The sequence below is a fragment of the Heptranchias perlo genome, chromosome 15 (genome assembly GCF_035084215.1).
Source record: "Heptranchias perlo isolate sHepPer1 chromosome 15, sHepPer1.hap1, whole genome shotgun sequence".
NCBI classification, from domain to species: Eukaryota; Metazoa; Chordata; class Chondrichthyes; order Hexanchiformes; family Hexanchidae; genus Heptranchias; species Heptranchias perlo.
Genome location: NC_090339.1, coordinates 63,748,016 through 63,771,905, shown reverse-complemented (window position 1 = coordinate 63,771,905; position 23,890 = coordinate 63,748,016). Strand labels below are relative to the sequence as shown.

Below are 23,890 nucleotides of genomic sequence, written 5' to 3'. Positions count from 1 at the left end.
TGATGCCGTATCCTAACTCGTTCCAAGTCCCGTTCACCCATCACCCCCTGTGCTCGCTGACCTACATTGGCTCCCGGTTCGGCAACACCTCGATTTTTAAAATTCTCATCTTTGTTTTCAAATCCCTCCATGGCCTCGCCCCCTCCCTATCCCTGTAACCTCCTCCAGCCCTACAACCCTCCGAGATCTCTGCGCTCCTCCAATTCTGGCCTCTTGCGCATCCCCGATTTTAATCGCTCCACGACTGGCGGCCGTGCCTTCAGCTGCCTAGGCCCTAAGCTCTGGAATTCCCTCCCTAAACCTCTCCGCCTCTCTCCCTCTCTCTCCTCCTTTAAGGCGCTCCTTAAAACCTACCTCTTTGACCAAACTTCTGGTCACCTGCCCTAATATCTCCTTATATGGCTCGGTGTCAAATTTTGTTTGATAATCGCTCCTGTGAAGCGCCTTGGGACGTTTTACTATGTTAAAGGCGCTATATAAATGCAAGTTGTTGTTGTTGCTGTTGAGTGTTGAGTGTTGTGTTGCCTCACTCCTTCATTTTAAATAAAAGACACTTTCCTGATTATGTTTCTCAAGCTGCGTTGCAGCAGAATAGATCAACTAGATCAAAAGGCAACACTAACGTCTTGTAGTTTCCTGTCAGCTGTAGCTCAGTGGGTAACACTCACCCCTGAGTCAGAAGATCATGGGTTCAAACCCCACCCCGAAGACTTGAGTATAAAATCTAGGCCGATGCTCCCAGTGCAGTACTGAGGGAGTGCGGCACTGTCGAAGGTGCTGTCTTTCGGATGAGATGTTAAACCGAGGTCCCCTCTGCCCTTTCAGATGGATGCAAAAGATCCCATGGCCACTATCGAAGAACAAGGGAAATCTCCCCGATGTTCTGGGGCCAATTTTTAACCCTCAACCAATATCACTAAAACAGATTATCTGGTCATTATCTCATTGCTGTTTGTGGGATCTTGCTGTGTGCGAATTGGCTGCTGCGTTACAACAGCGACTGCACTTCACAAGTACTTAATTTGCTGTGAAGCGCTTTGGGACGTCCTGAGGTTGTGAAAGGCGCTGTAGAAATGCAAGTTCTTTATTATTACTGATATAGCGCAGGAACAGTATTTGACAGTGCATCAAATTATGGGACAGAAATTACATCCCAATGTCTTTCTCCAATGGTCCGTGGGCACAAAGGTCCAAAATAAAATATATTCCTTGATAAAGCCTCAAATGCCTTGTGTAGTTCTCATTATACTCGGTGTTGTGCGTGGGAGTCAAGAGTAAGTGTTGTCTTCGGGCCAAGCTGGATCAGAGGGTGGGGGACCAAATGGAGACGGGTGAGTGGATCTAACATTTTTAAAATTTCCATCCTACATTCTTATGTCCACATTTATAATGGAATCTGCCTCCGTAAACTGGTCACACTGTAATCATACCCTCCCATCAGTGGCGGTGCTGCAGTCCCCCAAATAAAAGGAGCATGACAAGTTTCCCCGGGCAGTGTACGATCTTTGATATAATCTATATGTGTGTGCGTGTCTATATATTTTCTTCTGCAATCTAAAAGTTAGTTTAGAGAGTGTAAAGGTGGCTTGCCTCTGATTGAGTGGACACTTTTCTGTCTATTTTTTCCCACTTTATCAAAATGCCCGCTTATCTTTTAGAATTCGCCTTTGATGAAGGATTTACTCCCAAAACACAACGGGCGTTGGTCCCACTGCTAAATTCGTGGATGAGGGTCAGGCTAAAACAGGTGTTAGGCCCTTTAAAAATGTTAATGAGGGGCCTAACGCCCCTCCCCCCCCAGAATCTGTTCCCGATGAGCGAGACAGGCAGGTAAGCTTTTTAAATTTTAAAAAATAAAACTTTTCTGTGTTGCCAGAAGGAGCAGGATTTCTCTCTCTCCCCCACCCCGTCTCCACAGTTGTGACAACTGCCCTCCTCACGCCCTCCGTCGCACCTGACTCCCTCTCCTGGAACTTTGCCAGCGGTCTGGAATTGATTTCGCTCGTGGGGCGAGCTCCCTGTGGAGATGAGGAACGAGGACCAGTTTCGGGCTCCGAATCCGGGGCTCAGATTAATTTCTGCCCCAACCTGCCTTTGCTGCTTACTGATGCTAACTGGCCTGCTGGGAATTTCCGGCATTTTCTGTTTTTACAGTTTTGAGAATTGTCGTCATACACCTCTTAACGTTTCTGACTCGCACTTTTTAGTGACTAGACTGTGTTGTGAACTTTGACGAGGGAATTCCTCCCTGTACCGGCCTGGCCTAGAAATTGGTTTGTGCCCAAATTCAGGGGCGAACCAATGGCGGCATTGACAGATTTGGACAGGCGGATTTGGGTGGGCTTACAGTAAGTTCAGGTGGGGGAGCGGTTGGCGGTGAGACCGGGGTGGGAGGGGAGGGGTGGTGTGAGGGGATGGAAGGGAAGATCGGGGGGAGGTGGATGGAGATTGGGGAGGGCGGGGCGAGGAGATCGGGGGGGAGTGGCGAGGAGATCGGGAGGGGGGTAAGGAAATCGGGAGGGGAGTGGCGAGGAGATCGGGGGGGGGGGAGATCGGGAAGGGCAAGCTAGGAGATTGGAGGGGGGGTTAGAGAGGAGATTGGGAGGGGGGGTTCGCGAGGAGATTGGGAGCAGGGGTTAGCGAGGAGATTGGGATGGGGGGTTAGCGAGGAGATTGGGATGGGGGGGTTAGCGAGGAGATTGGGATGGGGGGGTTAGCGAGGAGATTGGGAGGGGGGGTTAGCGAGGAGATTGGGAGGGGGGGTTAGCGAGGAGATTGGGATGGGGGGGTTAGCGAGGAGATTGGGAGGGGGGGTTAGCGAGGAGATTGGGAGGAGGGGTTAGCGAGGAGATTGGGAGGAGGGGTTAGCGAGGAGATTGGGAGGGGGGTTCGCGAGGAGATTGGGAGGGGGGTTAGCGAGGAGATTGGGATGGGGGGTTAGCGAGGAGATTGGGAGGGGGGTTAGCGAGGAGATTGGGAGGGGGGGTTAGCGAGGAGATTGGGAGGAGGGGTTAGCGAGGAGATTGGGAGGGGGGGTTAGCGAGGAGATTGGGAGGGGGGGTTAGCGAGGAGATTGGGAGGAGGGGTTAGCGAGGAGATTGGGAGGGGGGGTTAGCGAGGAGATTGGGAGGGGGGGTGGAGTGGAGATCGTGGGGGTTTGGTGAGGAGATCGGAGGCTGAGATCAGGGGGGATGGAGTGGAGTTCGGGACAGTGGGGGGGTGGTATGGAGATCGGGAGGGGGGCGAGAGGCATGCTGTTTCATTGTGGAGTCCCGAGAAGCACTCCGGCTCCTCCTGACTCCACATTCTGGTACTTTTTGGTGCAGCCTCTGACGGTCCCCGTCAGGGCCACTGGTTTAGCTGCTTTAGGCCCAACAAAGCTGACTGTAGTTTGCACTGGCATGCGCTAGTCTCAGGCAGGTGCACTGGACGACTCTGGGGACCTCGATTAATTTGGTACACAGTGCCCTCCCGGTGTGGGCCATTCACCATATTGGACCCATCAATCCCCCGTTTTACGCCACAGCGATCCAATTTCTAGGATTCGATCTCTCCGCTCCTCTTTAAGATTCTCCTTAAAAGCCATCTCTTCCACCAACCTCCCCCGGAGCGTCTGTGCCCCTCTTCCTCCAGCAAGGTGCTTTGGGACTTTTTTCTACATCATAGAAGTTACAACATGGAAACAGGCCCTTCGGCCCAACATGTCCATGTCGCCCAGTTTATACCACTAAGCTAGTCCCAATTGCCTGCACTTGGCCCATATCCCTCTATACCCATCTTACCCATGTAACTGTCCAAATGCTTTTTAAAAGACAAAATTGTACCCGCCTCTACTACTGCCTCTGGCAGCTCGTTCCAGACACTCACCACCCTTTGAGTGAAAAAATTGCCCCTCTGGACCCTTTTGTATCTCTCCCCTCTCACCTTAAATCTATGCCCCCTCGTTATAGACTCCCCTACCTTTGGGAAAAGATTTTGACTATCGACCTTATCTATGCCCCTCATTATTTTATCAAAGAAGGTTTGTCAATGCGCATTGTTGCTGTTGTTGCTGTTGATGCATTTAAAACCCGTCCTCCAAATTCTACAGCTTCAGAATCCACAAGTTATATATTCAAGCCTAACTGTCTTCCCATTTCTACAACCTTGCAGGTGATGGCTTGTTGTCATGGTGAATAACTGCTACAAACCCCACCCCCACTCTGCTAGAAAGTGCTGGTATCTGTCAAGTTGGGGCCACATTTTGAAAATCGATGTGTGTGCACCGGGGAAACTATTTTGGGACTGCATCGAGTTAGGTGTTTATTTATTCCGACCTTGCCCACAAAAAATCCATGCTGTCCTGCTGGCCTCACCGTTGCTGGCAGCCAATGGTGACCAATCTCTAATTTGCAGGAGAGATCTTAATTCAGCAAACGCACCCCTGACAAGGAGGCCATTATGGAAGTCACTGGCTGGGAGTCCCTTGTGGAGGCAATAAGGCCCCTTCTTTGCAAAATTATGTGTGTAAGAACATACGAAAATTCAAAAACAAGAATCAGCACATTTTAGTCCATTTAGAGTCCGTGTATAATTATCCTGTCATCGACTTCCCACCTCTACTTTAAGGCTTAGAAATCAGATCACCTCCCGATTCAGGGTGTGATCCCGATGCAGCGCAACTAATGAGGCTGGAGGCAGGGCCGCGGGAATCTGCCCCTCCCGCCTCGTTCGTTCATTGTGGGCATCAGTCAGGGCCCCAGAGAGCCAGATTACCGGTCCCAGGAGGGCAGCAAGATCGGCCATGCTCGTAAGCAGAGTCAGGGAGGGGGAAGAGACAATCAGGGGGTTGAGACAATCGCGGGGGGGGCGGGGGGAGAGACAATCGGGGAGGGGGTGTGAGCGGTGCAGCCGCTGGTTTAACGTGGAACCTGGGAGGGGTGGCCCACTCCTGCTCCTCCCGACCCCCACAACAAGGTAAGTGAAAAAAAGTTCACCTTCCCGGTGGTCTAGAGGTCCCTTTAAGGACGGCTGGTTCGCCTGCCAAGAGCCTGATGAAACTGGTAATCACATGATACAATGATAATGGAGTTATTGACTAATCAGAGCAATCAATCTCCATCAATGAGTCTCCAACAGACCCAGACATGAGGTGAGGAAAACCCCCAGTGGGGGAGAGCTTCGGGAACCAGAGGTCCAAAGTCACCTGATCCTCCCGAGCCTGTTACACTCACCACATGTCATGTCTCTAATTACTCATCTACTGTGTCCCAAAAATGTAACTTTCTGAAATAAATCGATCTAATTTGCATTTGAATGACTCACACTCTCCGCTCCCACCGTCTCCCCAGAGAGCCTGTTCCGTAGATCGATCACTCGCTCACTGAAATATTGTTTCCGCAGATTAGTTTTGAATTTATCCCCTTCAAGTGTCAGACACCTGCCACTAAAGATTAGTCTCATGACTCCTTTCTGCATCACCTCCAGGATTTGACTGTCTCCCTGGTGTCTTGGTGACCAGAAATGGGCCGAGTCCTCAAGGTGTGGTCTGCTGAGAGCTCAGGACAGTTTGAGTGTAGCTTCCTTCAACTTGTAATTCACTCTTTTGACTTCATGGTTCAGTGTTCTATCAACATTATCTTGACATTAACATTGGTCAGAGCAAAATGTAAGTTTTGTTATTAACATAAAACACTCAAGAAGCTCGGCATCATCCAAGACAGAGCAATCTGCCTGATCGGCAACCCGACACTTGACTGCATACCCATCCCATTCATCACCCACGCACTGTGTTTCCATTACTTGCTTTGCACAGGATGCACTACGGTAATTCACCACTTCTCAGCCCTGTGACTTCCACCACCAAGAAGGACAAGGGCAGCTGGTGCATGGGAACAACACCACCTACAAATTCCCCTCAAAGTCACACACCATCCCGACTTGGACATATATCGGTCGTTCCTTCATCGTGGCTGGGTGAAAATCCTGGAATTCGCTCCCTAACAGCACTGTGGGAGAACCTTCACCACACGGACTGCAGCGGTTCAAGAAGGCAGCTCACACCCACCTTCTCAAGGGGCAACTCGGGATGGACATTTCTTTTTTTAATTCGTTCATGGGATGTGGGCGTCGTTGGCGAGGCCAGCATTTATTGCCCATCCCTAATTGCCCTTGAGAAGGTGGTGGTGAGCCGCCTTCTTGAACCGCTGCAGTCCGTGTGGTGAAGGTTCTCCCACAGTGCTGTTAGGAAGGGAGTTCCAGGATTTTGACCCAGCGACGATGAAGGAACGGCGATATATTTCCAAGTCGGGATGGTGTGTGACTTGGAGGGGAAAGTGCAGGTGGTGTTGTTCCCATGTGCCTGCTGCTTTTGTCCTTCTAGGTGTTAGAGGTCGCGGGTTTGGGAGGTGCTGTCGAAGAAGCCTTGGCGAGTTGCTGCAGTGCATCCTGTGGATGGTACACACTGCAGCCACAGTGCGCCGGTGGTGAAGGGAGTGAATGTTTAGTGTGGTGGATGGGGTGTCAATCAAGTGGGCTGCTTTGTCCTGGATGGTGTCGAGTTTCTTGAGTGCTGTTGGAGCTGCACTCATCCAGGCAAGTGGAGAGTATTCCATCACACTCCTGACTTGTGCCTTCTAGATGGTGGAAAGGCTTTGGGGAGTCAGGAGGTGAGTCACTCGCTGCAGAATACTCAGCCTCTGACCTTCTCTTGTAGCCACAGTATTTATGTGGCTGGTCCAGTTAAGTTTCTGGTCAATGGTGACCCCCAGGATGTTGATGGTGGGGGATTTGGCGATGGTAATGCCGTTGAATGTCAAGGGGAGGTGGTTAGACTCTCTCTTTTTGGAGATGGCGTGAATGTTACTTGCCACTTATCAGCCCAAGCCTGGATGTTGTCAGTCAAATGCTGCCTTGATGTCAAGGGCAGTCACTCTCACCTCACCTCTGGAATTCAGCTCTTTTGTCCATGTTTGGACCAAGGCTGTAATGAGGTCTGGAGCCGAGTGGTCCTGGCGGAACCCAAACTGAGCATCAGTGAGCAGGTTATTGGTGAGTAAGAGCCGCTTGATAGCACTGTCGACGACACCTTCCATCACTTTGCTGATGATTGAGAGTAGACTGATGGGACGGTAATTGGCCAGATTGGATTTGTCCTGCTTTTTGTGGACAGGACATACCTGGGCAATTTTCCACATTGTCGGGTGGATGCCAGTGTTGTAGCTGTACTGGAACAGTTTGGCTAGAGGTGCAGCTAGTTCTGGAGCACAAGTCTTCAGCACTACAGCTGGGATGTTGTCGGGGCCCATAGCCTTTGCTGTATCCAGTGCACTCAGCCGTTTCTTGACATCACATGGAGTGAATCGAATTGGCTGAAGACTGGCTTCTGTGATGGTGGGGATATCGGGAGGAGGCCGAGATGGATCATCCACTCGGCACTTCTGGCTGAAGATGGTTGCAAACGCTTCAGCCTTGTCTTTTGCACTCACGTGCTGGACTCCGCCATCATTGAGGATGGGGATGTTTACAGAGCCTCCTCCTCCCGTTAGTTGTTTAATTGTCCACCACCATTCACGACTGGATGCGGCAAGACTGCAGAGCTTTGATCTGATCCGTTGGTTGTGGAATCGCTTAGCTCTGTCTATAGCATGTTGCTTCCGCTGTTTAGTATGCATGTAGTCCTGAGTTGTAGCTTCACCAGATTGGCACCTCATTTTTAGGTACGCCTGGTACTGCTCCTGGCATGCTCTTCTACACTCCTCATTGAACCAGGGTTGATCCCCTGGCTTGTTGGTAATGGTAGAGTGAGGAATATGCCGGGCCATGAGGTTACAGATTGTGGTGGAATACAATTCTGCTGCTGCTGATGGCCCACAGCACCTCATGGATGCCCGGTTTTGAGCTGCTAGATCTGTTCTGAATCTATCCCATTTAGCACGGTGGTAGTGCCACACAACACGTTGGATGGTGTCCTCAGTGCGAAGACGGGACTTTGTCTCCACGAGGACTGTGCGGTGGTCACTCCTACCAATATTGTCATGGACAGATGCATTTGCGACAGGTAGATTGGTGAGGACGAGGTCAAGTAAGTTTTTCCCTCGTGTTGGTTCGCTCACCACCTGCCGCAGGCCCAGTCTGGCAGCTATGTCCTTCAGGACTTGGCCAGCTCGGTCAGTAGTGGTGCTACCGATTTAATGCCGGCCTTGCCAGTGATGCCCACATCCCAGGAACAAACAAAATAATCACCAGAGCATATTAAAACAGGTCACCCCATCGCTGAATCAGCAGAGTATTCAGGCCTCATTTATTGGCTCTAGGTTTTCATTGGTCGTCAGCTGAGCACTTGATATCATAAGACAGAAGTTAGGTGTTCCATTTTGGGGTGGGGGAAGGGCTGATCAACTGACTTTGCCTGGTTCACCTCCTCATTCAAACTCCCTCACCCTCCTTCTCATCAATCCTGCAGCAATAATCATAGAATCATAGAAAGTTACGGCACAGAAGGAGGCCATTCGGCCCATCGTGTCTGTGCCGGCCGAAAAAGAGCTATCCAGCTTAATCCCACTTTCCAGCACTTGGTCCGTAGCCTTGTAGGTTACAGCACTTCAAGTGCACATCCAGGTACTTTTTAAATGAGTTGAGAGTTTCTGCCTCTCCCACCCTCTCAGGCTGTAAGTTTCAGACCACGACCACCCTCTGGGTGACAAAATTTCTCCTCAGCTCCCCTCTAATCCTTCTACCAATTACTTTAAATCTATGCCCCCGGGTTATTGACCTCTCTGCTAAGGGAAATAGGTCCTCCCTATCCACTCTATCTGTTCCCGTCATAATTTTATACACCTCAATTAAATCTCCCCTCAACCTCCTTTGTTCCAAAGAAAACAACCCCAGCCTATCCGATCTTTCCTCATAGCTAAAATTCTCCAGTCCTGGCAACATCCTCGTAAATCTCCTCCGTATCCTTTCTAGTGCAATCACATCTTTCCTGTAATGATACGGGCAAAGGGAAATCTGAGGCCCTGATCGCATTCTCTCGGAGGATACATACCACTGAGCAGCCTGCTCGGATGGAAAACACTGCGACAATAAAACACAGCCAACATTAGTTGTCAGCCATGGCTCAGTGGTAGCACTCTCACATCCGAGTCAGAAGGTTATGAGTTTAAGTCCCACTCCAGGAGTTAAGCACATAAACTTCTGTGCATTATCAGAAGTGGTGTCTTTCAGATGAGATGTTGAACCAAGGCCCCATAAGATGTCAAGCTCTGGAATTCCCTCCCCAATCCTTTAAGACTCAGCTTAAAACCAATCTATTTGACCAAGTGTTTGGTCACGTGCCCTGATGTCTTCTTCTTTAGCTCGGTGTCAATTTTTGTCTGATATTGGCCCTGTGAAGCCGCCTTGGGACGTTTTACTACATTAAAGGTCCAAGATAAATGCAAGTTGTTGTTGCCGTAAAAGATTCCACGGCCACAATTTCAAAGAAGAGCAGGGGAGTTCTCCCTGGTGTCCTGGCCAATATTTATCCCTCAACCAACATCACTAAAACAGATTAACCCCCAGATCTCTCTGTTCCTGTACCCCTTTTAGAGTTGTGTCCTTTAGTTTATATTGCCTCTCCTCATTCTTCCTACCGAAATATATCACTTCACATTTTTCTGCGTTAAATTTCATCTGCCACGTGTCCGCCCATGCCATCAGCCTGTCTATATTCTCTTGAAGTCTATCATTATCTTCCTCACTGTTCACTACCCTTCCAGGTTTTGTGTCATCTGCAAATTTTGAAATTGTACCCTGTACACCCAAGTATAAGTATTTAATATATAGCAAGAAAAGCAACTGTCTCTACACCGACCACTGGGGAACACCAATGTACACCTCCCTCCAGTCCAAAAAACAACCGTTCACCACTTCTCTCTGTTTCCTGTCACTTGGCCCCCTTGTTCCTTATCACATTTGATGTTTTTGGGAGCTTGCTATGCACAAATTGGCTGCCACGTTCTCCTGCATAACTACAGTGACTACACGTCAAAGCTAATTCACTGGATGTAAAACACTTTTGCTTGTCCTGAGGTTGTGAAAGGTGCTATACAAGAACAAGCTTTTTCTTTCAATAGAAAACAAAAATCCTGTGCATTGCAAACATTTCTTGGATAAAATTTCCTTTGTAGAGTTCAAAAATCATGGGGCAATAATACGAAGTATTTTACTCTGTGAAGTTAAGGAGGTAACAGAGAGTGTCGATGAGGGCAATGCAATTGATGTGGTGTAAATGGACTTACAAAAGGCGACTGATTTACCACACAGTGGGTTTATCACCCAGATTGCGGACCGTGGAATAAAAGGGGGAGTAGCAACATGGATACAGAATTGGCCAAGTGACAGGAAACAGAGAGTAGTGGTGAACGGTTGTTTTTTGGACTGGAGGGAGGTGTACAGTGGTGTTCCCCAGGGGTCGGTGTAGGGACCACTGCTTTTCTTGATATATATTAATTACTTGGACTTGGGTGTACAGGGTACAATTTCAAAATTTGCAGATGACACAAAACCTGGAAGGGTAGTGAACAGTGAGGAGGATAGTGATAGACTTCAAGAGGATATGGACAGGCTGATGGCATGGGCGGACAATTGGCAGATGAAATTTAACGCAGAAAAATGTGAAGTGATATATTTTGGTAGGAAGAATGAGGAGAGGCAATATAAACTAGAGGGCACAACTCTAAAAGGGGTACAGGAACAGAGAGATCTGGGGGTATATGTGCACAAATCATTGAAGGTGGCAGGGCAGGATGAGAAAGTGGTTAAAAAAGCATACGGGATCCTGGAGTTTATAAATAGAGGTATAGATTACAAAAGTATGGAAGTTATGATGAACCTTTATAAAACACTGGTTCAGCCACAACTGGAGTATTGGGTCCAGTTCTGGGCACCGCACTTTAGGAAAGATGTGAAGGCCTTAGAGAGGGTGCAGAAGAGATTTACTGGAATGATTCCAGGGACAAGGGGCTTTAGTTACGTGGATAGACTGGAGAAGCTGGGGTTGTTCTCCTTTGAACAGAGACGGTTGAGAGGAGATTTGATAGAGGTGTTCAAAATCATGAAGGGTCTAGACAGAGTAGGTAGAGAGAAACTGTTTCCATTGGCGGAAAAGTCAAGAACCAGAGGGCATAGATTTAAGGTGATTGGCAAAAGAACCAAAGGTGACATGAGGAAAAACTTTTTTACGCAGCGAGTGGTTAGGATCTGGAATGCACTGCCCGAGGGGGTGGTGGAGGCAGAGTCAATCATGGCCTTCAAAAGGGAACTGGATAAGTACTTGAAAGGAAAACAATTGCAGGGCTACGGGGATAGGGCGGGGGAGTGGGACTAGCTGGATTGCTCTTGCATAGAGCCGGCATGGACTCGATGGGCTGAATGGCCTCCTTCCGTGCTGTAGCCTTTCTATGATTCTATAAGTTCAATATTATAATGTGGATTCAGAGAAATGAATGGAAACTTTATCAATTATTCAGGGGCATGTCACAATCCTCAAATTCGCTTCCATTTCCAGTAATAACAAAGCACATCAATCAGACAGACAGAAGATAATGTAACTTAAAATACAAATGAGCCCCTTTCATCACTCCTGGCAAGTAATGGAAAAAATGACTACATTTGGTGCTTTTTATAGCATTTCACTTCGATTCATTCAAACTCAAATTAAATTTCTGACCAATGTGCTGGTCCTGCTATTAATGCAAATATTGGGCAGATGATGCATCAAAGCTGAGGGGAATTCAGGGCAAGAAAGTCCATTCGGCCCATCAATCCTACGCCATCCAGAGTCCACGTCTGATTGTTCTATCATTGACTTCCCTCCCACAACACCTGTTGATCCCCTGCTTTAGGGAACATTAATTCCCTAACCTGCGCTGAAAATAAGTCATGATGTCAAGCAGGGGCTGTTAAATATGTTCCCCTTATAATATTAAGGCTATTACAGCCATGGAAAGGGGGCAGTGAGGATTCACTGGAATGATACCAGGAGTAAGAGGTTAGAATTCTGCACAATGGTTGAAAGAAAAATGGAGGCTTTTTCACTGGAACAGAGAGGATGCATAGAGGTTTGTAAAATTACAGAAGGTTTTGAGAGAAAGACTGTCTCTACTGATTGACAAATCAGTGAAAAAGGGCACAGACTAAGGATTATCACAAGGAGAATGAAGGGGGAAGGCGGAAAATTTTGTTTTTTTACACAGAGAGTTATTACATCGAGTTACATCAAAACTACAGCACAGGAACAGGCCATTCGGCCCAACTGGTCTATTCCGGTGTTTATGCTCCATACGAGCCTCCTTCATCTACCCCTATCAGCATATCCTTCTATTCCTTGCTCCCTCATGAATTTATCGAGCTTCCCCTTCAATATATCTATGTTATTTGCCTCAATGACTCCTTGCCGTAGCGAGTTCCACATTCTCACCACTCTTTGGGCAAAGAAGTTTCTCCTGAATTCCTTATTGGATTTATCAGCAACTATTTTATATTTATGACCTCTAGTTCTGGTTTCCCCCACAAATGGAAACATTTTCTCTATGTCTACCATATCAAACCCTACCATTATCTTGAAGACCTCTACCAGGTCACTCCTCAGTCTTCTCTTTTCTAGAGGAAAGAGCCCCAGCCTGTTTAGCCTTTCCTGATAAGTATATCCTCTCAGTTCTGGTATCATCCTTGTGAATCTTTTTTGCACCCTCTCCAATGCCTTTACATCCTTTTTATAATATGGAGACCAGAACTGTGCGCAATACTCCAAGTGTGGTCTAACCAAGGTTCGATACAATAACTTTTAATATAACTTTTCTTTGTTTTTCAGTTCTATCCCTCTAGGAATGAACCCCAGTGCTTGATTTGCCTTTTTTATGGCCTTATTAACCTGTGTCACTGCTTTTAGTGATTTGTGTACCTGTACCCCGAGATCCCTTTGCCCCTCTATCCCATTCAAACTTTTATTATCCAAACAGTATGTGGCCTCCTTATTCTTCCTACCAAAATGCACCACCTCACACTTATCTATATTGAAATTTATTTGCCAATTACATGCCCATTCTGTAAGTTTATTAGTATCTCCTTGTATTTTGACGCATTCTTCCTTTGTATTAACTACACCCCCCAATTTGGTGTTTTCCACAAATTTTGAAATTGCACTTCCAATTCCCGAATCCAAATCGTTAATGTAAACTGTGAACAACAGTGGTCCCAGCACCGATCTCTGTGGGACACCACTTCCCACTTTTTTCCAGTCTGCGTTATTAGAACGGGGATGCTTTACTACAGGAGGTTACTGAGGCAGAGACTATAATATAATTTAAAATTGAATTGGATCTGCATTTGAAAAGGAAGCATATCAAAGATGTTGGGAAATGGCAAGTAAATGAGATTACAGTAGATTGCTTCAACTGAAGAGCTAACTCAGGCCTCCTTCTCAGCTGTAGTTTTCACGGTATCTCTCTATAACACAAAATCCTACTTCTTAACAGCCCAGCACCTTTTTAAAGATGCACCTTGATCTCTTCCTTCTCTGCACTCTTAATGCTAACAGTTGAAGTATAAGCTAAAAACAATCTTACGGGTATTACCTTCTAATGGTTTTGGGAGGAAGTGGGCCGCTGGTTTGTTTTTCTTCACGTGATTTCCTTTCATGATTTCTCCCTCCTTGTTAAGTCCCAAATACCAGCCTCTGCCCGACTGTTGCTGTCTGTACAACATGGATGAATAGGTCACATAGTAGTTTTCAAATACTGATTCCTTGAACCGACATTCGGGTGTGAAGTGTTCCTGTTTACATAAAAAAAAACACAATAAAATAACAATTAAGTTGTTACGCTTGAACAGAATGTTCACAAACAAGCCAAGGGTACAGTCGTGTGACGATTCTGGTACCTCTGTCCCCTCAAGCCAATACCTCCCAAACAGCTTAGCCGGTCATTATCTGATTGCTATTTGTGGGAGCTTGCTGTCCACAAATTGGCTGTCGCATTTGCCTACATAACAATGGTGACTACGTTTCAACAGTACAATGACTGTAAAGCGCTTTGGGATGTCCTGAGGGAGTGAAAGGCTCTCTATAAATCCAAGTTATTTCTTTTCATTAGTGGCCTTAGCAACTCAGAGGTCATGAGTTCAAATCCCACCGTGGCAAGTTGTAAAACTGAATTAATTAAATCTGATAATCTGTGAGCTGAAAGATGACGGATTATCGCAAAAAAACCCAACTGGTCCACTGAGATCCTCTGGGAAAGGAACCCGTGACCTTTCCCCGGGGTCTGGCCTAACCGCGACGCCGGCCCCACATTACGTTGCTGAATCCTAGGGGGAGATTTTAACTCCCTCCGCCCGGTGGGAACAGGCCGCCAGTGGAGTTAAAATGGGGGCGATGGACTTATCGCCCCCATTCCCGCTCCGTCGCGATCTTTCCCGGGGCCTTCCGCTGAGCAGCCCAGGCACCTGCTTGTATCAGCCAGGACCCTCATTAATCAAAGCAGATCAGGGTCCGGTGAAGCACATGGGACCTTGATACCATTTTCCCTCTGAGTCAAACGGTCGTGGGTTCAAGTCCCACTCCAGAGACTTGAGCACAAAATCTAGGCTGACACTCCCAGTCCCAGTACTGAGGGAGTGCTGCACTGTCGGAGGTGCCGCCTTGCAGGTGAGACGTTAATCCGAGGCCCCATCTGCCCTCACAGCTAGACGTAAAAGATCCCATGGTGCTATTTTGAAGAAGAGCAGGGGAGTTCTCCCCAGTGTCCCTTAACCAACATCACTAAAAATAGATTATCTGATCATTATCACATTACTGTTTGTGGGATCTTGCTGTGCGCAAATTGGCTGCCACATTTCTTACATTGTAACAGTGACTACACTTCAAAAGTACTTCATTGGCTGTAAAGCGCTTTGGGACATTCAGAGATTGTGAAAGGCTCTGAATAAATGCAAGTCTTTCTTTCTTTCTTTCTTTCTTTTAACTGCCTGCTGTGCAGGACATTCACCACCTTCACTCTCAGTGAACCCCCTGGCTGTACAGCGAAGAGGCCCTGAAAAAGTAAGTGTTAAAATTACTTTTGTGGGGCCAGGAGGAGCAAGAGTGCTCTTCCGGGTTTCACATGAACAATGTGGGCCGCTGCCCGCCCTGAGCTGCCCCTCCCCCCACCTTGCTGCTGGTTGGAGCCGGCGAGTTGCGGGGGTGGGGGAGGGGCACGCAAAATGGGCGGCCGATGGTTACAACCCACCCCTTCATGTTCTCTGATACCGGCCTGGGAGGCCCCTCAATGATAAAAGAACAAGGTCCACCCCCATCTTCTGTGGGCAGCTGGGACGGGCAGTACATGCCACCTTGCCAGCGTCACCGACACCCCAAGAATAAAAAACAAGCCAACCTTTTATTAACAGCATGAAACAACCAAACCGCAAGACTGAGTGGCCGCTTGTAGTAACAAGTCACATTTTCTTCCCCCCCCCACCCACTTTTAAATTACTCTTGTCTTCCAATTACTCCGAATGCTTCTGTTCCAATGGGATTGCTGTCAAAGCCCTGCTGTTCTCACATGTACAGCTATGGACAGGTTGGCGTCAAAGCGAATTGGCAGAACATCAATGGTTTCGAGCGCAGCACAGATTGTTGTGATGACAGTTGAAACTTTGGAATTATTACAGGCCAAAAATTGTCATCCAATCGTGAATACGAGAGCTCGTGTTTTGCCAGCTGCAAACAGCCTGCAACGGTCTTTATTTGGTGATTGATTGATTCATGTGAAATCTCATTTAAAAACAGTGAGGGTATATTTTGACTTTGTGCAATGGTGTAAAACGGGTGTTAGCAAATTGACAGGCTGTTTTACATCTCTCCTCGACTGAAATGAGTGGAAATAAAAATGGGGAGAGATGAAGTACGGGCTGCCGACTCACTCGTTTTACGCGATCGCACAGAGACATGTTCTACCCCATTCTGTGAAATGCATGTGATAAATCAGCTCTTCATTGCCCGAAAACGTAAGTGAAGAATTTATCGTTTTTTTTCAAGCAGTGACAATCAGTTTGCATAGCCAGTGGTATTCCATGCCCAGTTATTCAACCATTTCACTTATGATGACGTACATCCTGACAATTCTTTTCTCCAGAATGTCAACAATTCTCATTTCACTCCTCCAGGGACAGGTATGAAAGCAATTCAATCTACCCCAGGAAATCGACAACATCTTAAGAGAAAGAATTCTAAAGGGTAAGGGTAAGGAATAATGATAACAAACGGTCAAGTAACGTATCCAGTTATAAAACCGAAATATAAAAGCACTGTCAAAAATAAAGTAACAGGATCAACTATTAAAGATGAATTGGACTGACTGGACAGCAATGTACACAGCGTCCAAAATAAAATGGGGGAATTGAAGGCAGTAATCCGTAGTGAGGAACCAGATGTAGTTGGAATTACTGAAAAATGGCTACATAAAGGACAGGACTGGCAACTAAATATTGCAGGTTATAAAATAATCAGAAAGGATAGGGAAGGAAAAAGGCAGGTGGAGTAGCTGTACTAATTAGAGAGAACATAATGACAGTAGAAGAAAGGGACATATCCAACTGAAGGATAGAAACAGAATCCATATGGATTGAAATAAAAGATAAGAAGGGATCGATCACGCTAATATGGGTTTACTACAGACCACCTAATAGTGGAAAGGAGGTGGAGGAAGAAATATGGAAGCAAATATGTGAAATGAGTAAAGGATATAGAATAATAATCATGGGAGATTTTAACTATCCCCAAATAAACTGGCAAGAAGAGGTAGGTAAAGGGGTAGAGGGAATGGAGTTTTTACAATGTGTGGAGAACTCCCTTCTTACCCAGTATGCAAAAAGCCCAAGAAGAAAGAAAGCTCTGCTGGATCTAGTAATGGGAAAAGAACCAGAACAGATAAGATAAGTAAGCATAGGGGAACATCTAGGCAATAGAGATCACAACATAATAAGGTTTGAGATAAGGATTGAGAAGGACATGAGTAAGACAAAGAACAAAGTAATAAATTGGAAAAAAGCTAATTTTCAGGGGATGATAATGGAACTTGGGAATATAACCTGGAAAAATTTACTGATAAACAAAGAAATAGACAGCAGTGGGAAACATTTAAAGCAGTGATCAATAGAGTCCAGGAGAAATATATCCCACTAAAAAGCAAGAACAAACCGGCCAATAATGACACACCATGGATGAATAAAGAAATAAGGGTAAAGCTGAAACTAAAGAAAAAGGCACACACTCAGGACAAGAGCAGCAGGCACATGGGAACACCACCACCTGCACCTTCCCCTCCAAGTCACACACCATCCCGACTTGGAAATATATCGCCGTTCCTTCATCGTCGCTGGGTCAAAATCCTGGAACTCCCTTCCTAACAGCACTGTGGGAGAACCTTCACCACACGGACTGCAGCGGTTCAAGAAGGCGGCTCACCACCACCTTCTCAAGGGCAATTAGGGATGGGCAATAAATGCCGGCCTCGCCAGCGACGCCCACATCCCATGAACGAATAAAAAAAAAAGACCACACTTGCAGTACTGTGAACAGTTCTGTTCTCCATGTTATAAAAAGGATATAGAAACATTGGAGAAGGTGCAAAAAAGATTTACTAGGATGATACCAGAACTGAGAGGTTATACCTATCAGGAAAGTTTGAACAGGCTGGGGCTCCTTTTTCTATGAAAGAGAAGACTGAAGGGTGACCTGATAGAGGTCTTTAAGATTATCAAAGTGTTTGATAGGGTAGATGTAGAGATGTTTCCACTTGCGGGACAGGCCAGAACTAGGGGCCAAACTAGGGGCCGAACTAGGGGCGGGAGTAACTATGACCCTCTTAGAGGCCTTGGTAGGTGGTCTCGGAGTGTTGCCCTTTGGTTGCTGTAGCTGTGACTGTTTTGTAAGTTCTCGGTCACAGTGAGCCGTGCCTCCACGTGGTCCCGCTGAAAACAACATAACATCGTTGGCGGAATGGGCTGCTCAAAGACCTTGCTTGAAGGGTGATCTGTGTAGATCCACGGAGGTAAGTGATTTCTCTCTTGACCTGTTCAGGCAAGAGCCCAGGCAGATGCCTGGTGTGGAACCAAAAGTGGGGAGGTAACGACCTGCCCTCAACCGGTGTTTGTTTTAGCAAGTCCGGTTACAGTAGGATGGTAGCTGTAGTCGTGCAGCTCTGCTGTTAAATCGCGACCAAACTGGCACTCATTTGGTGAAGTCTTCGTCTTACTGTAACTGTGATTGTCTTGCGTGTTCTCGATCACAGTGAGTCGTGTTCCCGCCAGCCTCCTTACGATACGAGGCTGTTGCGACTGCTCAAAGAATGCACGAAGGGTGATCTGACGGAGATCACACTCCCTCAGGAGGGGAACCCTCTCTAAAACAAAAATATGTGAGTTCGCTCACGGCCGGATGGGATTGGTACCGGGCAAAAAACCTCCCCGCCGATTGGTGGCAGCCAACCAAGGCGTAAAATACAAAAGCTGCACCGCTGGACTGACTCCTGAAGTCCCAGCATCACAAGCCTCTATCGAGATGGAGAATGGCAACCTGTCAAGATCTACAAGTGCCCAGCTGTAAACCAAATCACGGAAGACTGGACTGGAACAGACTGTCAGTCAATTCCGAAGACCAGGGGACCGCGAAAGTAGTTCTCAGCCGGTGATGTCTAGGAGAGCTCCACAGAACCTCGAGGAAGGTGTTCCAAGAGGAGAGACGATACACCGTTTAATCTCCAGTTCAGCGGGTATGGAAACCAGAATAGAAGCAACCCCACGGGGGGTGTCCCCGAAACAAGAGACGCTAATATGGATGTTGAAATTACAAAGTTGATGGGTCAACTAAAGAGCCGCTAATCCGCCTCTCTGTAAATAAATTATATGTTAAATCCATTGTTGTTATATTACGTTGTCTGATGTGTGATAATTAGTAATAAAGCGCAACCATCAGATGATGATCATGGGTAACCGGCAAGCAATGCCGCTAACCAAAGGACACGAGCTCAGTCGCGTCTCTCCGTTATGGTGGATTCCATGCCCGTTGAACCTATCGGTAACGTCTGTTTTCCCAATCACAGACAAACCCTTCCTCCCCACCCAAAGTACCTGCGATTCACCAGCAGCCGGCCCGACTTGGCTGTGGTAAAGCTGGATATTGCAACGTGGACGAGCCACGTAAAACCTGGAAACAGGCACTCATTCAATGGAAGCACTATCCCACCAGTGTATCAAAAAAGATAGTCACTAATAAATCCAATCGGGAATTCAGGAGAAACTTCTTTACCCAGAGAGCGGTGAGAATGTGGAACTCACTCCCACAAGGAGTAATTGAGGCAAATAGCATAGGTGTATTTAAGGGGAAGCTAGATAAACACATGAGGGAGAAAGCAATAGAAGGATATGCTGATAGGGAAAGATGAAATAGGGAAGGAGGAGGCTCGTGTGGAGCATGAACACCGGCATAGACCAGTTGGGCCGAATGGCCTGTTTCTGTGCTGTACATTTTGTGTAATTCTACGTACAACTTGTCTGGGTAATGCATCCTTTCTGTGGGAGATTTGTTCGACCATTGACCTCAGCTCTGCTAACAATGGACATCTATAATTCTCCTTTGATCATCGAATCATAGCATCGTACAGCACTGAAGGAGGCCATTCAGCCCATCATGTCTGTTCTAGCTCTTTGTTATAGAGCAATCCTAAACTAATCCTACTGCCCTGCAATCTCCACAAAGCCCTGTATCTCCCCCTACTTCAAATATTGTTTTCCAATTTTAAATTAGCAGATACAATGTTATCTGCCTGTGACAAAGCATTACATATTCCAACAGCTCTTTGTGTAAAGAAATTTCTCACAGCCTCTTTTCTTACTCTCATAGTGATAATTTCAAATTGATGATCCTTGGTTACCGATTCCCCAACCAGAGAACAGACATTTCCTGTTCACTCTATCAAAACTTGTCATCATTTAAAAACCTCCATTAAACCTCTGCTTAGCTTTCTCTGCTCAATTGGAAGTAGTCCCAGTGTTTCAAGACTCTCCCCATAACTATAGTTTCCCGTCCTTGGCATATTCCAGGTGAATCTATCTCTTTATGGGTTTAATGTTATTTCTACAATCCAATACGGCATAAGAAACACAACTCTGGCCGAACCAATGTTTTGTTTAAATGCATCATTAAATCTTTACCAATGTACTCTATGGCCCTACTTATAAAATTCAATTATCTTAATACTGTTACATATGGGTACAAGGGATTCCCCAGGGGGAAGCTGCAATCACGTGGATTGCAGGTTGGAGGTTGGACCCCAACACTGTGGGCCCAATTCTTCGACCCATGCACCTTGCAAACTAGCTCCCTGCTGGGGATGTGGGGGCATGGAATCAATCCTTTGATTGGTGTATATGCCTGGACCAGAAAGAGGCCATTCGGCCCATCGTGTCTGTGCTGGTTCTTTGCTAGAGCAATCCAAAACTAATCCCACTGCCCCACTCTCTCCTCGTAACCCTGTATCAATCCCAAACTAATCCCACTGCCCCACTCTTGCCCCATAGCCCTGTATCAATCCCAAACTAATCCCACTGCCCCACTCTCTCCCCATAGCCCTGTATCAATCCCAAACTAATCCCACTGCCCCACTCTCTCCTCGTAACCTTGTATCAATCCCAAACTACTCCCACTGCCCCACACTTACCCCATAGCCCTGTATCAATCCCAAACTAATCGCACTGCCCCGCTCTCTCCCCATAGCCCTGTATCAATCCCAAACTAATCCCACTGCCCCGCTCTCTCCCAATAGCCTTGTATCGATCCAAAACTACTACTTCTGCTTCAAATATTTATTGAATTTTCCCTTAAAAAAAATCAAGATCTCTGCCTCAACCACTCCCTGTGGTAAAGGATTCCATGTTCCAACAATTATATGAACATGAAAGGATCATTAGCCCTTTTCTGTTTGCTCTATGGAGACCATTGCCTCGGGGCGCACAGATGGGAATGTGTGTGTAATCAATGGGGTGAATTTGGTTGTGGGCGATAGTGGGGGGGGGCTGCCCCCCTCGCTCCCCCTTTTACCCCCTGCTCATATTTTCTCTATGATCAAAGACAAATTTCTACCCCAATAGTCCTTGGTGGTGAAACTGGACTTTGGTGAAAGTGTGAAACAGGTGGTAGTGATTTGGTGACCTGTCTCACACCCGACCCAATTATCTTATCCATTGATCTGACAATAACAGAAGAACATCGGAAATGTGTAAGTCAGGCAGCTGATTGGCTATCGCCCGTTTCGCACTCTTTGCTGAAGACTTTTTTTCACAACCCTTGTACTCGGGGATTGCAACAAATCGGGAAAAAAACAGATCTGACTCTCCAGCTGCTGTGATTTCCTTTTGTGACTGTAGATCAGGTTTAATTCTTCTCAGGAAATACAGGAAAGTTTTAAGATCGGAAATTATTTTTTTCTTCAACCAAACAATTTCCATGTTCTTGCCTCACTTCATTGTTGTGTTCCGACTGCCATTAACTTGATTTTCTGTTTAATTTTATTTGTCTCCGTGCCATCCTGCTTCTTAGCCGCCATTTCAATCCACACCATTACTTTTTGCCTCTTTACAATCGTTCTCTTCACTTAGTTTATATCCTTCTAATGTCTAATGCCGTGACTTTTCTTTATTCCTTTTTTCTCCTGACTCAGTCGCCTGTCTGACTGAATCAGATGCATTCACAAATTAGTTACAGTCTTGTTACTTGCAGAATCTCTGCCCTAGCACAATTCGAGCAAACTGCACGACTCAGCTCTTTGGCCATACAGGCCTCACACAAATCAGCTGCAACCGAAGGAACACCATTGAGTGGTTGTAGTTTGTACACTGCTGTCACTTTATTCTTTGTTTATAAATTGAAAATGAAATGGTACCACATTTGGAGTAAAATGGATTAATGAGAATTCTATTGCAAAAAAAGCCCTGCCTTATTATGTTCCATACAGACTAAGGATGCTGAAACTGATCTCTTCACAGGCTGCACAGGTGCAAAGTTCACTCAAAAAGTTTAACTCCAAGCTTTTAACGAGGGGGTAGATGAGGAGAATTTTTTTTTTACGCAGCGAGCCGTTATGATCTGGAACGAACTGCTTGAAAAGGCGGTGGGAACGGATTCAACACTTTCAAAAGGGAATTGGATAAATTATTGAAGGGGAAAAATTTGCAGGGCTACGGGGAAAGAGCGGGGAAATGGGACTAATTAGATAGCTCTTTCAAAGAGCCAGCACAGCATGGGGCTGAACGACCTCCATTTGTGCTGTAAGATTCAATGATTCTGTGATCACAAGAGAATTATAGATGAGGGAGACCGTTCAATTCATTCATCAATAACACTAAAGTCTCCTCACCACAGTGTCCAATTGGTTCTTAAATGTTTCCAGGGTTTCGGCCTACTCCATCTGAAAGCCCATTCCATGTGTTGATCACTGTGAGGAAGGATCTCCTCATATCAGTTTCAAATTGACCTTTTACTAATTTAAACCTGTGCCCCTTTGTTCTACCTTCAGAGTTTAATTCAAAGTAAGTTCCTGGATTCCAATTCTCCATTCAGTATACAATCTTGTATATGTCTATGAGATATCCTCTGACATTTACTTTCAAGGCTGAAGAAGCATCTCCAGTCTTCCCTTATGACCGGAACTGGACACAGTACTCAAGGCGTGATCCAACTAGAGCTCTGTACAATTTGATCAAAACTTCCTCTGACTTATATTCTACTGTTTTGGCTCTATGTAGTTCAACATTGCATTGGTTTTGTTGATTCCTGCCCTCCACTTGTTGGACATACTTAGTGTTGAGTCTGCAAAGATTCTTATGTCTCTTTCAATTGCATCTCTTGCTATTTCAACACCACTCACGGAGTACATTTATGAAGCCTCTGAGTCAGAAGGTCATGGGTCCAAGTCCCACTCCAAAGACTTGTGCACAAAATCCAGGCTGACACTCCCAATGCAGTACCGAGGGAGTGCTGCACTGTCGGAGGTGCCATTTTTCGGATGAGGCGTTAAACCCAGGCCCTGTCTGCCCTCTCAGGTGGACGTAAAAGATCCCATGGTGCTATTTTGAAGAAGAGCAGGGGGAGTTCTCCCCGGCGTCCTGGCCCAATATTTATCCCTCAACCATCATCTCAAAAACAGATTATCTGGTCATTATCACATTGCTGTTTGTGGGATCTTGCTGAGCACAAATTGGCTGCCGCCTTTCCTACATTCCAACAGTGACTACACTTCAAAAGTACTTTGCTGGCTGTGAAGTGCTTTGGGACATCCTGAGGTCATGAAAGGCTCTGTATAAGGCTTATATCCTAGATATGGATATGCTGATTGGGTTAGATGAAGTGGGGTGGGAGCAGGGTCATGTGGACCGAATGGCCTGTTTCTGTGCTGTAGACTGTAATATAAATGCAAGTTCTTCTTTTCTTTCCTTCCTTCCTTCCTTCCTTCCAATGTGTAGCACTTTCCATTGTTTATATTAAACTTCATCTCCCTCTGTTCTGCCCAATTACATATTTTTGTGCAGCTGATAATGTGATTACTGAGCTGTCTCCTCCGATTTCCACTGATCCTCCTCGTTTGGTATCGTCTTGGTACCAGTTTGCATTGGGTTTCTGAGTCAAAGTTATTGATGTCAATTAGAAACAGTAGTGGTTCCACCACCAATCCGTGGGACACTACACAGCAATCCCCCCACCCCAACAACACTCCTCCACTCATTGTTTTTCACCCTTCAGCTGATTTGTTATCCATACTCAAGATGTGCCCTGAGTCCCCACAGTTTTGAGCCTTTCATGTAGAACTTTGTCAAATGTCTTTCGGAGGACTTAGTG

General features: G+C 46.4%; 1 protein-coding gene across 5 annotated transcripts in view; it reads right to left on the bottom strand.

Moving 5' to 3' along the window:
• Window positions 1–23,890, bottom strand: part of fgf13a (fibroblast growth factor 13a) — a 553,665-nt gene that overhangs the window by 14,161 nt on the left and 515,614 nt on the right. For all 5 annotated transcript variants that reach the window (XM_067997325.1, XM_067997327.1, XM_067997328.1 and 2 more), the window contains one exon: window positions 13,596–13,794. In XM_067997325.1, the coding sequence (XP_067853426.1) occupies window positions 13,596–13,794 (199 nt within the window). The remainder of the gene's footprint in view (window positions 1–13,595; window positions 13,795–23,890) is intronic.